We start from the raw sequence: 12,692 nt of genomic DNA, 5'->3' as shown, positions 1-12,692 counted from the left end.
GACGGCTCACCTGCCAGGCGAGCGTGAACTCCTCCAGGCTGCCGGCCACCGTGCCGTCGGGCAGCATCAGCTCATTGCTGGCCTCGTTATCGTTGGTTCCCAGGAGGCCGGCGGACACGCCTGTGGGGCAGGGGAGGCAGGCCACGCAGTGAGAGCCTGTCTCCCACCTGCCCGCTGGCCAGGGTTGGGGGAGATGGCTGAACCCCGTCCCTCCACGCCTGACCCCGTAACACCAACCCTGGTGCTAAACCCTCATCAGAGGGAGAGGAGACAGAAAGGGACTAAGGAAGGCATTTGTGCCTCCCCCTGTCCACTGTCCACAGTGGTCGGGGTGCAAGTTCATGACGGGAGAGCCATTCTGGGGCTGCCCGACCAGAACAAGGGCAGGGGGCGGCAGGAGAGTGGCCTTCACACTTGAGCAGCATGTCCCAGGGAGGGGGCAGAGCACAGGGCCAGAGAGCCCTGGGCTCAAGTCCTGGGAGCACCAGCCAGTCACTCGCCCTCCGTCAGGTCCTCTGTGCCACAGCCGACGGGTAGCATCGCGTGAGAAGCAGCGGCCCATGTGTATTACGCCGTTAGAACCAGCGGCCAACTAGCGGAGCTGGATGGAGCTGTGCTGCCCCGGGAGTGGGGCCAGTCCAGCACTGGACGTGATCACAGCGGGGACAGATGACCTTTGACCTCCTCCCCACTCTGAACCGTTCTGGCTGTTCTCCTCGTGCCCGCTCAGGTCGTGAGCCCCCAGGGAGCAGCAGCGGCCAAGGGAGTCCCTCTTGCCACAGCCAGGGCTCTCGCGAGGACAGTGGGGTTCTGCTCACGGGGGACCCATCAGCCTCAGCCCTGGGAGCTGACCGTGGTGCAGCCCGGAGAGGCCCTTCCAGGCGAGGCCCACCCCACTGCGGTGGAGGCTGCCAGCCCGGGGCCCAGACCCACCGTGCTGCCAGAGGCCCAGAGTCAGGCTGCAGAGGCCGGCTCGGACGTCACAGGCGACAGAGATGCCATCCTCACTGGTCAGCTCGATCCTGGGGACGTCCCTCCTCATCTTGGCAGGAGGCAGATCAAGGTTGGGACAATTCTCCCCAGGTACCGAGGAGTCGTACAGCCTGTAGGTCTGTGGGCCAGACAGGGGCTGAGCAGGACGGGGACAGGCTCCGTGGGACACCAGGCGGGAGGGGTCTGCGGCCCAGGGACACAGGACACGAGGCAGGAAAGTGTCATCCCTCTGGGCCACCTGCCCCCTTGGTGGCTGGGCTCCCCCCATGCACACTCACCTTCAGGTGTGGGTAGAGGACGAGGCTCGTGCGGTTCAGCCTCACGGACAGGGACGTGAGCCCCGAGCCCGCCCTGCTCAGCGTCAGTGAGAACGTGTCCCTAGCAAAGTCCTTGGCCAGCAGCAGACCGCCACAGGGGGCGCCGAGACCCCACACCCGGCCGTCGAAGGTCACCATATACCTGGCCCCGGCCACCACAGCGTGGTCTGGGGAGAAGAGGCCGGAAGACGGGGTGAGCAGGGCCAGCTCTGCCCGCTGCAGTGGGGGCCCCTGAGCACACAGAGCACCCCAGGATGGCCAGGGCCTGCTCAGCCTGCTCTGGGGCCTCTGTCCTCATGGGCAGCCCGGGGGGAGACGGGGTCTACCCACAGCTCCTCCTCCCTGGCCCAGCAGCCAGCTCCCCGGGGACCCCAGGCTTCAAGACGACTGGAGCTCTGGGGGCGCCCCGAGGGGAGCAGTCTATACCAGTCAGCAACAAAAGGAAGCAAGGACTGAAACAGGCACGCACCTCGAAAACCTTCTGCTGGGTTAAAAGCTGCCACAAGGGACCACACGATTCTGTTTATACAGAGTGTCCAGGATAGGCAAACCCATAGCGGCAGAAAGTAGACTGGGGGTCGTCAAGGGTTGGGGGATACAGATGGCTGAGAGATGCAAGGTGCCTCCTTGGGGTCGTGAAAATGTTCTAAAACTGCCTGTGGTGGGGGGTGCACCCCTCCGTGCACAGACTCAAAGGCACTGAATCAGACGCTTTAAAGCAGAGAACTGTGTGGCATGTGAATCATATCTCCGTGGAGCTATTAAAGAGTGTGGCCAAGGCTCCATCCACGAGGCCTCGCTCTGCCCTCCTCACCGTGGGCAGAGGACAGCCTGAGAAGGGGACGGTTCTGACCCATCCGGCCAGTGCTGTCCCTGAGCAGCGGCTTGGGGGGGTGGGTACAGGGCATCCGTGGGCCTGGGCTGGGGGAAGAGAAGCTAGGGGTACTATCAGCTGAAGGTCACAGGCCAGCCCAAGGTCATATACGCGTGGGATGCAGACCAGGCCATTCCTACACCACCCCGCCGCCTGGATGCGAAAGTACCACTGACTCTTGCGGGGGGGGGGGGGGGGGGGGTGGCACCCCCTGCCTGAGCCTCCGCAGGTCCCCGTGCGATCAGAGGAACCCGACTCTGATGCGCCTGTCCTGGCCAAGCCCAGGGGGCCACGCCTGCTCACTAGCTCAAGGCCCTCCTCGGCCCCAAGGAACTGGCTGCTAACAGTCTCACGCTTATTCCCCGTATGAATAAGGCTCCTTGCTGCCTCTGCGTCTCAGAGGGGAAACCAAGGCCCAGAGAGGTGACAAGCCTCGCCAGGGTTACACTTGGGTGTAAGCCACATGCAGACTCCCCAGGGGCTCCCGCCCCTGGAGCTGCGTGTGGTCCCGGCGCAGCCCGCCCTGCCTGACCCAGAGTCTGGACTCAATTAGCGGCCTTCCGGCTACAACCAGAGGTCACCTTTTGCTTCTCTAGCAAGGTTTCCAGGAAGGGAGCTGGCCTGGATTCCTCAGTCACTTGCCACACCCCAGGCTCAGGCCCTTTTTTTCCGGACAGAAGCCCAGAGCTGCGGCCCAGCCCTCGTCCTCTGTGACCTTGGGCAACCAGTCACCTCTGGGCTCAGCCTGGGACCAGATGGGCCAGCACTGCGATGCTGGGGCTCCCCGTGCCTCTCGGGAGCAGGTCCACTCTCCATCTGCCCTTGCAAGGTCCTGCTGTCACATCCCAAGGGCAGAGGGGTCCCCGGGGAGGAGGGTGGCGCAGGACTCACATCCAGGGGGGCCGTCCAGCAGGCGGCCTTGGAGCCGGTAGTACTCGGCCAGCACGTTGACCTGGTACAGCTCTCGGAGCGGCCGCAGCAGCTTCTCCTCCACCAGGTAGCTGGTCACCCGGGCCACGTCCAGGGCCTCGTCCCCTGCGGGCAGCAGCGGCAGGATCACCACCAGCGAGCGGTTCCTGGAGGGAGGGAGGGAGCTGGTTTTGTCTGGGGAGATGGCAGGATGAGGCGGGGGAGCAGAGGGCCGGCAGGGAGGCCGGGGGTGGGAGCAGCTGTCCTGTGTGAAGGACGCAGGTTCCGATCTCGAGCCAGGGGCCTGGGACCAGGGTGGGGGTGGGGCCCACACGGGGCCTCCAGGAGGTGGGACTGTCAGGGCGGTCAGAGTGTCGGCCAAAACGGGAGGTCAGAGCCAAAGAGAACGTGGAGCGGGAGGTCTGGGGAGTTCTCCCCTTGGTGGACTCCTGAACTTCCCCGGGATGGAGGACGGGGGTCAAGTCAACCTCGTGGGATCTGAGGGAGCCGAGAACTCAGGCCATCCTGGGGTTGTAGGGGGACAGGAAATACTCATATCTTCCGTGTCGGTGGGCTGGTGGGGGAGGCCCGGAGACACCTGCCCCCAAGAAGCCCAGGGCACCTGCAGTTTGGGGCAGGAAATGGCCTGAGTCCCTTTCACGGCACCAGCATCCAGGGGCGCCCCTTTGCTGGTACATCCGGGTGACGGGATCCCACACTGCCACCCCTTCCCTCTTCAACCAGCCCTGACTGGCACGCCACTCTCCATCCGAGCCAAAGCCTGCCCGGTCTGCAGCTACCCCTCGTCAGCCTGTGTTCTGACAGCACCCAAAGCCCTGCCAGCGTGAGCCCCCACCGCTTGGCAGAAACGCCACACGTCACCTCTCACCTAGCAGGAGGGAAACCGAGGCACAGAGAGCCGAGGCAGGGTGGCCCTAGACAGAGTTGGCTTCAAGCCCCAGCTTCCCCCGGCCCGATGCTCTGTGAGGCTGCCGGCTGAGGGAGGAGGGAACCCCCCACTCCAAGCCACTGTCCCTAGAGGGCCTCCTGCCCGTGAGGGGAAGGGGGGCGAGCGCCCCAGGCCCTGGGCCTGTCGCTGAGGCTGGCGCTGCCGCTCCTTCAGGGCCGGAGACTTCTCTGACAACTCGCAGGCTGCCCTACAGCTCAGCCTCAGAATGTTACCTGCCTCATGGCATCTTCAGCCAGGTGTTCCGATGGCTTCGTGAGCTCAACGTGTCCAGAAAGGATCGCCTGTCCGCCCCTATGCCCACCACGCTAGGCTGGATAACAGCCCCCAAAGACATCCCGGTCCCTGGAACGGACGCCTTCCTTCCCTTATACGGCCAAAGGGACTTTGCAGGTGTGACTAAGCTAAGGATTTGGAGATGGATTATCTGAGGGCCAATTAGTCACAAGGGACCTTAGGAGAGGGAGGCAGGAGGCTCAGAGTCGAGACAGAAGCAACCAGGACAAAAGTCAGAGAAGAGAGGATGCTATGCTGCTGGCTGTGCAGACGGAGGAAGGGGCCACGAGCCGAGGGATGCGGGCAGCTTCTAGCAGCTGGAAAAGGCCAGGGAAGGGATTCTCCCCAGAGCCTCCAGGGGACACCAGCCCTGCCCACACCATGACTTTGGCCCACTGAGACCCGTTTCTGACCTCCAGAGCTACAGGAGAATAAATCTGCGTTGTTTGAAGCCACTGAATTTGTGGTAATTTGCTTCAGCAGCAACAGGGAGCTAACAAAGCCCCAATGCCCCCCACCCCGGTCATCCCCCATCGCTCCATCAACAGACCCTCCGTCCGTCCTTCCAGTTGTCAAGGCCAAAAAACTTGGTGTCATCCCCCGTTCCTCTCTGTCACCACCTACATAATCCATCAGCAAATCCTATAGCCTTGAGCTTGACCCATCCAGAATCTGACACCTCGCACCCCCTCCACGGCCACCGCTGCTCCGTGGAGCCCCACTCCCAGCTTGCCTGGACCTCCCTGCCTCTCTCCACTGCCCCAAGTCTTTATTCTCAACACCAGGGCCAGAGGGATATTTTTAGATGAAACGTAGGCCACGTCGTTCCTCAGCTCAAAACTTGTGTGTTCCCATTTCAGAGTAGAAGCCAAAGTCCTCACAAGGCACCCCCGGCCACCTGGAACCCCGTAACCTCTCAGACACCGCCACCCTCCTCTTGTTCCCTCCAAGCCGGCCAGGTGCATTCCACCCCCGGGCCTTTGCACCAGCTGTGCCCTCCGTCTGGAACTCTCCTCCCATGGGGTCCACACGGTTCGCTCCCGCCCCTCCTTCCAGCCCGTGCTCACAGGCTACCTTCCCGTGGAAGCCGATCCGGGCTGTGCTGTTTAAAATGCCCCCTCAGCCCACTTGTCCCCCTTTATTTTTTTCTGTAGGCTTTGCCACCTAATGTACCAGATGAAAAGTTGGTAAACTATGGTCTGTGGGCCAACTCCGGCCTGTGTCCTGTTTTGGGACGTCCTGCAAGCTTAGAATGGCTCTTGCACGTTGAAGGGAGTATTAAGGAACCAAACCGGAGAATACCTGCAAGACTACCGGGTCTACGAAGCCTGAACACTACCCCCAGCCCTTTACAGAAAGGTCTGCCCACCGCCGGTGTGGATAACCTAGTTAGTGTGATTAGTGCCCGTCCCCACGTAAACAGTGGCCTGGATGGGGGCACGGCTCTGTGTCATTCACAGCTGCACCTAAACCGGCGCCTGCTCAGAGAAAGTGCTTGTAACATATCTGTGCAGAGAAGAATGAGCCTCAGTTTCTTCATCTGTAAAAGGGAGATTGAAACGTCTGCGTGGCGGGGTTCTTGTAAGGAGTCAATGAGATGGCCGGGGGAAACGCATCCAGCCCGGTTCCTGGCCTGGGGCAGGGACACAGGGGCCCCAAGCTACCTGGCCGAGAAGCTGTACAGGTCCAGCAAAGGTCTGCAGAGCCGCCTCAGGGACCGGGACAAGGTGGCTTCAGCCCATGACTGCATCTGGTGGGCGGCCTGGAGAGGGACGAGGTGGTGAGTGCCCTCGGGGCCATCCCTGCCTCCGGGGGGCCTCCGTCCCGCCCCCTTGCTCCCCCCTCACCAGCTCCAGGGCGCCCCTCGTGGCCTCCAGGGCTGCCTCGCTGGGTCTCAGCCACCAGGCCCACGGCATCGCCGACACCCAGGCCCACAGCCGCTGCCCGGCCTCCTCGGCCCGCTCCCGCCACACCTCGTCCAGGGGCCGCAGCGTCACTTCCAGGTAGGCGTCCTTCAGTGTGGCCAGGGGCCCTGAAACAGGCAGCCACCCCCCACTCTGAGGCCTCCAGGCTCCCGGCTGCAGGCAGGAGGCCACTGCCCACATCCCAGGCCCCCCGCTGACCGAGGGCTCCAGGAAACAGGGCCACTACCTGGAAGGAGGAGACGGCCCCACAGACCGTGCAGCAGAGTCGGCCCGGCCTGCGGGGCTGTGACCCACCCTCTGCAAGGGCACAGGCCGGCCCTTGGCTGGTGTCTGGCAGCAGGATTTCAAGAGGGTTCCCAGCGCTCCCAGACCTGATGCGGGGGCCTCGCTGCGCCCAGACTGCACGAACAGTGCCGTTTATGCCGTGCCCACCTCCTTCTGGGGTCTGGAAGGTTGTGTGCACCAGGCAGAGGCTGCCTACGAGACCAGCCCCCCAGAAGACCCTGGAGTCGGGGTCTCTGAAGAGCCCCCTGGTAGACTACACTTGACACGTGTGGTCACAATTCGAAGCTGGGGGGTGGAGGGCGTGCGTGTGCCCCGGCTCGGGGAGGACTGAGCTTGTGCTGGTCTCCCTCCGCCTCCCCCAGCCCCTCCCCTCGGCTGACCCTGCTCTCTCCGTTCGCTGTGACAAAGCACAGCGATGAGCATGGCACGTGCTGAGGCCGTCAGTCCCAGCGAGTCACCGGACCTGGGGTGGCCCAGGGGGCTCGGACGCAGGGACATCAGCAGGGGTGACAGAACACAGCCAGTCAGAGGGATGCCCGGCCTGGTGCCAGGGCGGCTGTCAGCCCTGCGCTCCTGGAGTGAGGAGTCCAGAGGTCCCGGCACCGCCAGGCAGGCGCTGGGGGCGGCGGCGGCTCTTCAGTCACCAGGACGGAAGTAACTCATAAGTGCGCAAGTGGCACGGACACACGGGTGCTTGTCACAGAACCACAAACAGGCCCTGGAGTCCTACGGCAGCGGGCCTCACAGCAATAAAGCTGTATCCCCAACAGAAATCAGGCGGGGACTGAAGGAACTGGGGCAGCTGTCTCCAAAGAAATAAGGCAGCGGGCATAAGGGACATCAGCTTGGAGACCTGCGAGATTGGAGACAGCCAACCGAAAGACTATGAATGCTGTGGGTCCATGAGAAATAAGGCGGGGGGTCTAAATGAAGTTGGGCTGCAGACCACGGGAGAGCAGGTGGCCTTTCTGACTGAGACAGCGCCCAGGCCAGCGTGAGGGCCCGGGTTTGGCGGCCCCAGGGTCAGGTGTGGGTCTGGGCACAGGGTGGCGCCCCGGCTCCTGCACTCACGTTCCAGCTCCTCCCGCAGCTGGTCCAGCGCTGCCTGTGGCCTCTCCAGGTGCAGCAGCATGTAGGGCACCAGCGCCCTGGCCCGGCTCCGGCCCCACAGCGCGGCCACCGCCCGGCCACTCGCCTGCATGGCCCCCAACCCCGCTTGTGACAGCTGCAGGAGGGGGCCTGCCACACCATCCAGGGCGCCCGCCGGCTGCACCTGGCAGGGGAGTGAGGCGGGATCAGTGGGGGTCTAGGGCACAGAGCAGGCCCTCCTGCCTGGTGAGCATGGGGCCAGGATGGGCCAGAGGAGCATCCCCGCCCAGAGCCCCATTCCTGCCTCCGGTCCCCCAAGCGCCCCTGACACCCCAACACAGTCTACCCACCAGGTGCTGGAACCTTCTCATGTAGGCATCCAAGCCTCGCAGCTTCTCCTCCAGCTGGGCTTGCAGGTGGGACCCCACGGCTGCAACCCTGGACTGTGGACACAGAGGGACAGGCCGGGGCTCCAGTGGGGCCTCGCAGGAATGACGCGGGTGGAAGGTTCTGGATGCCAGCAGCAGGGCCCAAGGACGTGCCTGCCACGCCGGGGGCTGCCTGCCACTGGGTTTGGGGGCACTGCTAGGCCCAAAGGGTTCGGGGCTCCTGGCGCTGGGGCCTTGGCCCAGAGAGAAGGGTAGCCTCCCACCCCAGCCCGCTCACCTCCACGCGGCCCAGCAGGGTCCCCGGGCAGCCGCGTGCACTCAAGCGCAGGCTCTGGTTGGCGGCCTGCAGGCTCAGGTGTCCCAGGGGCTGGCCGGGCTGCCCACTGGCCTGGATCAGGGCCTCCGCCTCAGCCGCCCGCCTGTGGGCACACGCCCGCAGCACCATGCTCTCTTCTTGGCTCCCTGGGGCCAGGAGGGGACCTGCTGTTGCACCCAGGACTCGTCCACATGCTCCCCGCTGCTCCCACTCCTCCACTCCACAGCCTTCTGTAGCTCCCTATTGCCCACAGGCCCCAGCATTGGAGGGCCTCCAACTAGGCTGCCAAGTCCTGACCCCCGAAGCCTGGTTTCTTCTCCATCCCCCACCTCCGGTCTGCCCACCTGGACTCTTCCCGCAGCCTCTCCTGACGTCACTGTCAGTACAAGTGGCTGCAGGGGCCTCACTGTCACTTCCAAGGTGAGGGGGCCACAGAGCCCTCACAGGGTTAGGCCTCGACACCCTGATCTCTGTCCCCTCTTGGGCCACCTTGGGGCCCTGCCCAGCCCGCGAGCCACACCCGCTGCTTCCACTCACCTTCCTCATGCGCCACAGAGGCCTGGAGGCAGGTGTGGGCCCGGGACAGCGACAGCCTCACTCTCTCGTCCCCGTCGCCCGCATTTCCCTCCAGCTGGAGCAAGCTCTGAGAAGCCGATGTGGAGACCCGGGCCCCCAGGCTGAGCCGCTGAGCCTCGGGGCCGAGGAGCTGCCAGGGGCCGGCAGAGGCCTGAGTGCAGCCTGGCCGCTGCCCCTGCTCTGTCCCCTGCCGGCCCCAGGCCCAGGGAGGGAAAGGCAACACCCGCCCCCACCCCACGTCTCCGGGGGCACTGGGACCCCCGACCTCGCACCCCCGCCCCAGGGCTCAGAATCCTGACCCACTGCAGAAAGTGCTGATTAAAATCACAGCTGGGGCCCAACGACCCAGTGGCACCGCCATCTGAGTGGCCCAGGCCTCAGCCCAGAGATTCTGACTGAGGGGCCCTAGGGCCCGGGCATCAGCATTTTCACGTCCCCAGGGCTCAGGCGTGTCCACCTGCAGAACAGGTTTCCTGTGTTTGCACGAGGCCCCCTGCCGTGTTTCAGCAAGTTCAAGGAGACAGCGTGGGTGGCGCCTGGCAGAAAGCCCAGCCACTGAGCGGTTTATCTCAGTCCCTGCAGGCACTCGGCCTTGGTGGGGGTGGGGAGCGGGGGGGACACAGGACAGGTGGGGCAAAGGCAGGAAAGGCCTCACAGGCCCTAAGAGAAGGAACCTGGAGAGACCCTGCAGGAAGGAGGCCACTGGGCTGACGGAGAAGCAGCGGGAGGTGGGGGAGCCACCTCCAGCCAGGACTCGGCCGCCCTGTATTCTAGGCCAGACACTGTGACTAACGAGCTGTGCAATCTTGAATAAGTGTGTTACCCTCTCTGGGCCTCAGTTTCAAAATCTATAAAATGATGTAGAATGGGGTTCTCAAAATTTACCAGGAATCAGAATACCTGTGTGTGTGTGTGTGTGTGTGTGTGTGATGTGTAGGAGGTGTGTTATGGGTTGAATTGTGTTCCTCAAAAAGACATGTGAAAGCTTTAACCCTTGGTACCTGTGAATGGGACCTTAATTGGAAACAGGGTCTTTGCAGGCGTAATAAAGGTAAGATGAGGTCATCCTGGATTAGCGTGGGCCTCAATCCAATGATAATGTCCTTATCAGATGGCCACGTGAAGACGGCAGGGGCAGAGACTCGAATGATGCAGCCACAAGCTAGGGAACGCCAGGGTGCAGCGGCAGCCACCAGAAACTAGAATGGGCAGGGAGGGGCTTTGCCCCGGAGCTCCTGGACGGAGCGCGGCCCTGCTGACACGGGGGTTTTAGACTTCCAGGCTCCAGACCATGGAGGAAGAAACTTCTGGGGTGTTGAGCCCTGAGTTGGGGGTAATTAGTTACGGCTGCCCTAGGATCTAAACAGGTGCTCGCTCCCGGGCGGGTTCCGGAATCTCCCTCCCGAGCTTTCCCTGTGGGTGGGCGGGGTGCAGCCCAGGAACCCGTAGGAGATTTCACAGCGCCCGCGGGCGCCAGATGGGGGCGTCTGCAGACCACGCTTGGGGTCTCTGCCCTGTGTGCCAGCTGCACCCTAAGTCACCGAATGGCGAGGGCCCCGCTGGCCGGCCGCAGGGGGAGTCCCTGACCTCCTCGAACCTGTCCCTCCTCTGCCCAGGGGCCACTGGGTTGGCATGAGGACCAAACGGGGCTGGACAGGCCCCTGTCCACTCCACGGACCCCAAAATGGGGCAAGCGGTGGGGGGTGGGCAAGCGAGAAGGGGTCGGACCGGCCGCCGGCACGCTGGAGATGGCAGCAGGAGACAAGCTGGGCCCCACGGGGCTCGCTCCACGGCCTCCGATTCTGGGGAGACAGGCCTGGGGGCACTGGGGGCACAGAGGTGGGGGTGGCTGGGGCCTGGCTGGCAAACGGGGGAGAGGAGGCTGTGCCCTGAGAACCTGGGGAGGAAAAGCTCTTTCAAAACTGCCGAGGCCACTGGGCCGGGAAACGGGCTGAGCGAGCGCCAGACGCTGGACGGGATCACCCATGCCGTGAGCGCCTACTGTGTGCGTGTGCTGTGCAAACCTGTCTCTTTTTCCTCTCGACAACTCTGCATAGGAGGTGGAGTTTGTTCCCACTTGACGGGAAGAGAAGACTGAGGCTTGGAGAAGGAGGGCCACAAGGTCAAGGTCAAGGTCACCCAGCCAGGGAGACAGGCGGGTGGACGCAACACTGATGGACACCTACTGTGTACCCATGCTGTGCGGGCAGAGGTGCCCAGAGCCCCACCAACCACCTTCTGAATACAGCTGATCCCCACTTACAGATGAGGAAACTGAGGCACAGGGAGGCAAAGCAAGCTGCCAGCTAGGAAGAGGCTGGGCTGGGATTCAAACCCGGGCAGTCCAGCCACTGCCTCTGGGTTATAGGAAGGGCTGGATGTTGGGGCAGCAGAGGAGGGGCTTTATCTCGGGGCTGGGCCAGGCCCAGGGGGGTCCCACCCACAGGCCAGCTCTCGTCCCCACCCTGTGCCAGCCTGCAGTTCTGAAAGTGGCCACTAGATGGCGGGGCCGCCCAGGGGGTGAGGGCGCACTGGCCAGAGAAAGACAGACGGATGGATGTCAGGGCATTTTCCCACGGGGTGTGCAGCCCTGACCAGGACACCCACCTCCAGCTCCCCGGAGAAGCCGGGCATCCCAGGCCTGCTGTGGTTGCGGAGGGTCAGACTGAGGTGCAGGCCGTGGGTGGGGTCCGGAGCGAGGCCCAGCTGGCAGTGGGAATGCAGCAGGAGCCCACTGCTGCCCAGGGTGTGCTCCCCGGAGACCGAGAGGGCCTGGGACGAGAGGGCGGGGTGTCAGCGGTCAGGGAGGCACAGGGGCACGGCTTCCTCCCCCACCGCCCTGGTCCAGGCCGCCAGGACTGTTGCACTAGCCTATGGGTGGGTCTCCTAGCCTCCACTCCTGCCCCAGCATCCTGCCCTCCTCCACTTGGCAACAAGGTTGACCTTTAAAAAATGCAAATAAGACATGATTCCCCCGCTCCAAGCCCTCTGCCTTCCCATTTCACTTAGAGGAGAAGCTGCTCTCCTCGGCATGACCTATAGGTCTGTGTTATCTTCCTAACCTCACCTCCTTGCGCCCTCTGTAAGGTCTGCCCTATGTTCCTCAAATACCCTAAGCATACTCGTGCCCCATGGCCTTTGCACTGGCTGTTCCTGCTGCAGAGCTTGCCCTAGTCAGTGAGGCCCCCTGCAGCCCCCTGACCCCTCTCCTTGCTTCATTCCTTCACAGCATTCACCATGCCTGACCACATATACGCATCTTGTTTCTCTTCCTCTACCCACTGGAATGTGAGCTCCAGGAGGACAGGCACCCGTCTGTCCCCTTCACCATCCTTGTCCCTGAACCTAGAACAGGGCCTGGCTTTAGTAAACCCCACACATGTTTTCATGAATGGATGAACAGACTGGCGGTTGGCAAACCGTGGCTCATGGGCCAAATCTGGCTTGTAAATAACCACCTGTTCTTGTAAGTAAATTTCTATTGGAACATGACCACAGCCATGCATTTACATATCATCTATGGGGGCTTTCACGGCACAACGGCAGGGTTGAGTAGTTGTAACAGAGACTGCTACAAGTCTAAAATATTTACTCTCTGGCCCTTCACAGAAAAAGTTTTTGACCCCTGGGATGGATGGATGGATGGATGGATGGATGGATAGATGGGAACGTAGATGGATGGATGCGAATGTGGATGGGTGGATGGCAGGATGGAAGGGAGGATGGAAGGGAGGATGGATGGATGGATGGATGGATGGGTAGATGGATGGATGGTT

The 12,692-nt window shown here is 62.9% G+C and overlaps 1 protein-coding gene across 1 annotated transcript in view; it reads right to left on the bottom strand.

Annotated features, from left to right (window-relative positions):
* Positions 1–12,692, bottom strand: part of LOC106836777 (uncharacterized) — a 144,221-nt gene that overhangs the window by 17,526 nt on the left and 114,003 nt on the right. The window contains exons 54-64 of the mRNA XM_070484926.1: positions 11,524–11,688; positions 8,878–9,046; positions 8,302–8,486; positions 7,986–8,078; positions 7,618–7,819; positions 6,184–6,368; positions 6,001–6,098; positions 3,076–3,260; positions 1,272–1,477; positions 934–1,111; positions 11–120 (exon numbers count right to left, since the gene is read on the bottom strand). Of these exons, the coding sequence (XP_070341027.1) occupies positions 11–120; positions 934–1,111; positions 1,272–1,477; positions 3,076–3,260; positions 6,001–6,098; positions 6,184–6,368; positions 7,618–7,819; positions 7,986–8,078; positions 8,302–8,486; positions 8,878–9,046; positions 11,524–11,688 (1,776 nt within the window). The remainder of the gene's footprint in view (positions 1–10; positions 121–933; positions 1,112–1,271; positions 1,478–3,075; positions 3,261–6,000; positions 6,099–6,183; positions 6,369–7,617; positions 7,820–7,985; positions 8,079–8,301; positions 8,487–8,877; positions 9,047–11,523; positions 11,689–12,692) is intronic.

This window comes from Equus asinus, chromosome 14, assembly GCF_041296235.1.
Source record: "Equus asinus isolate D_3611 breed Donkey chromosome 14, EquAss-T2T_v2, whole genome shotgun sequence".
NCBI lineage: Eukaryota > Metazoa > Chordata > Mammalia > Perissodactyla > Equidae > Equus > Equus asinus.
The sequence above is the reverse complement of the archived record's forward strand: the minus strand, read 5'-3'. Positions and strand labels throughout refer to the sequence as shown.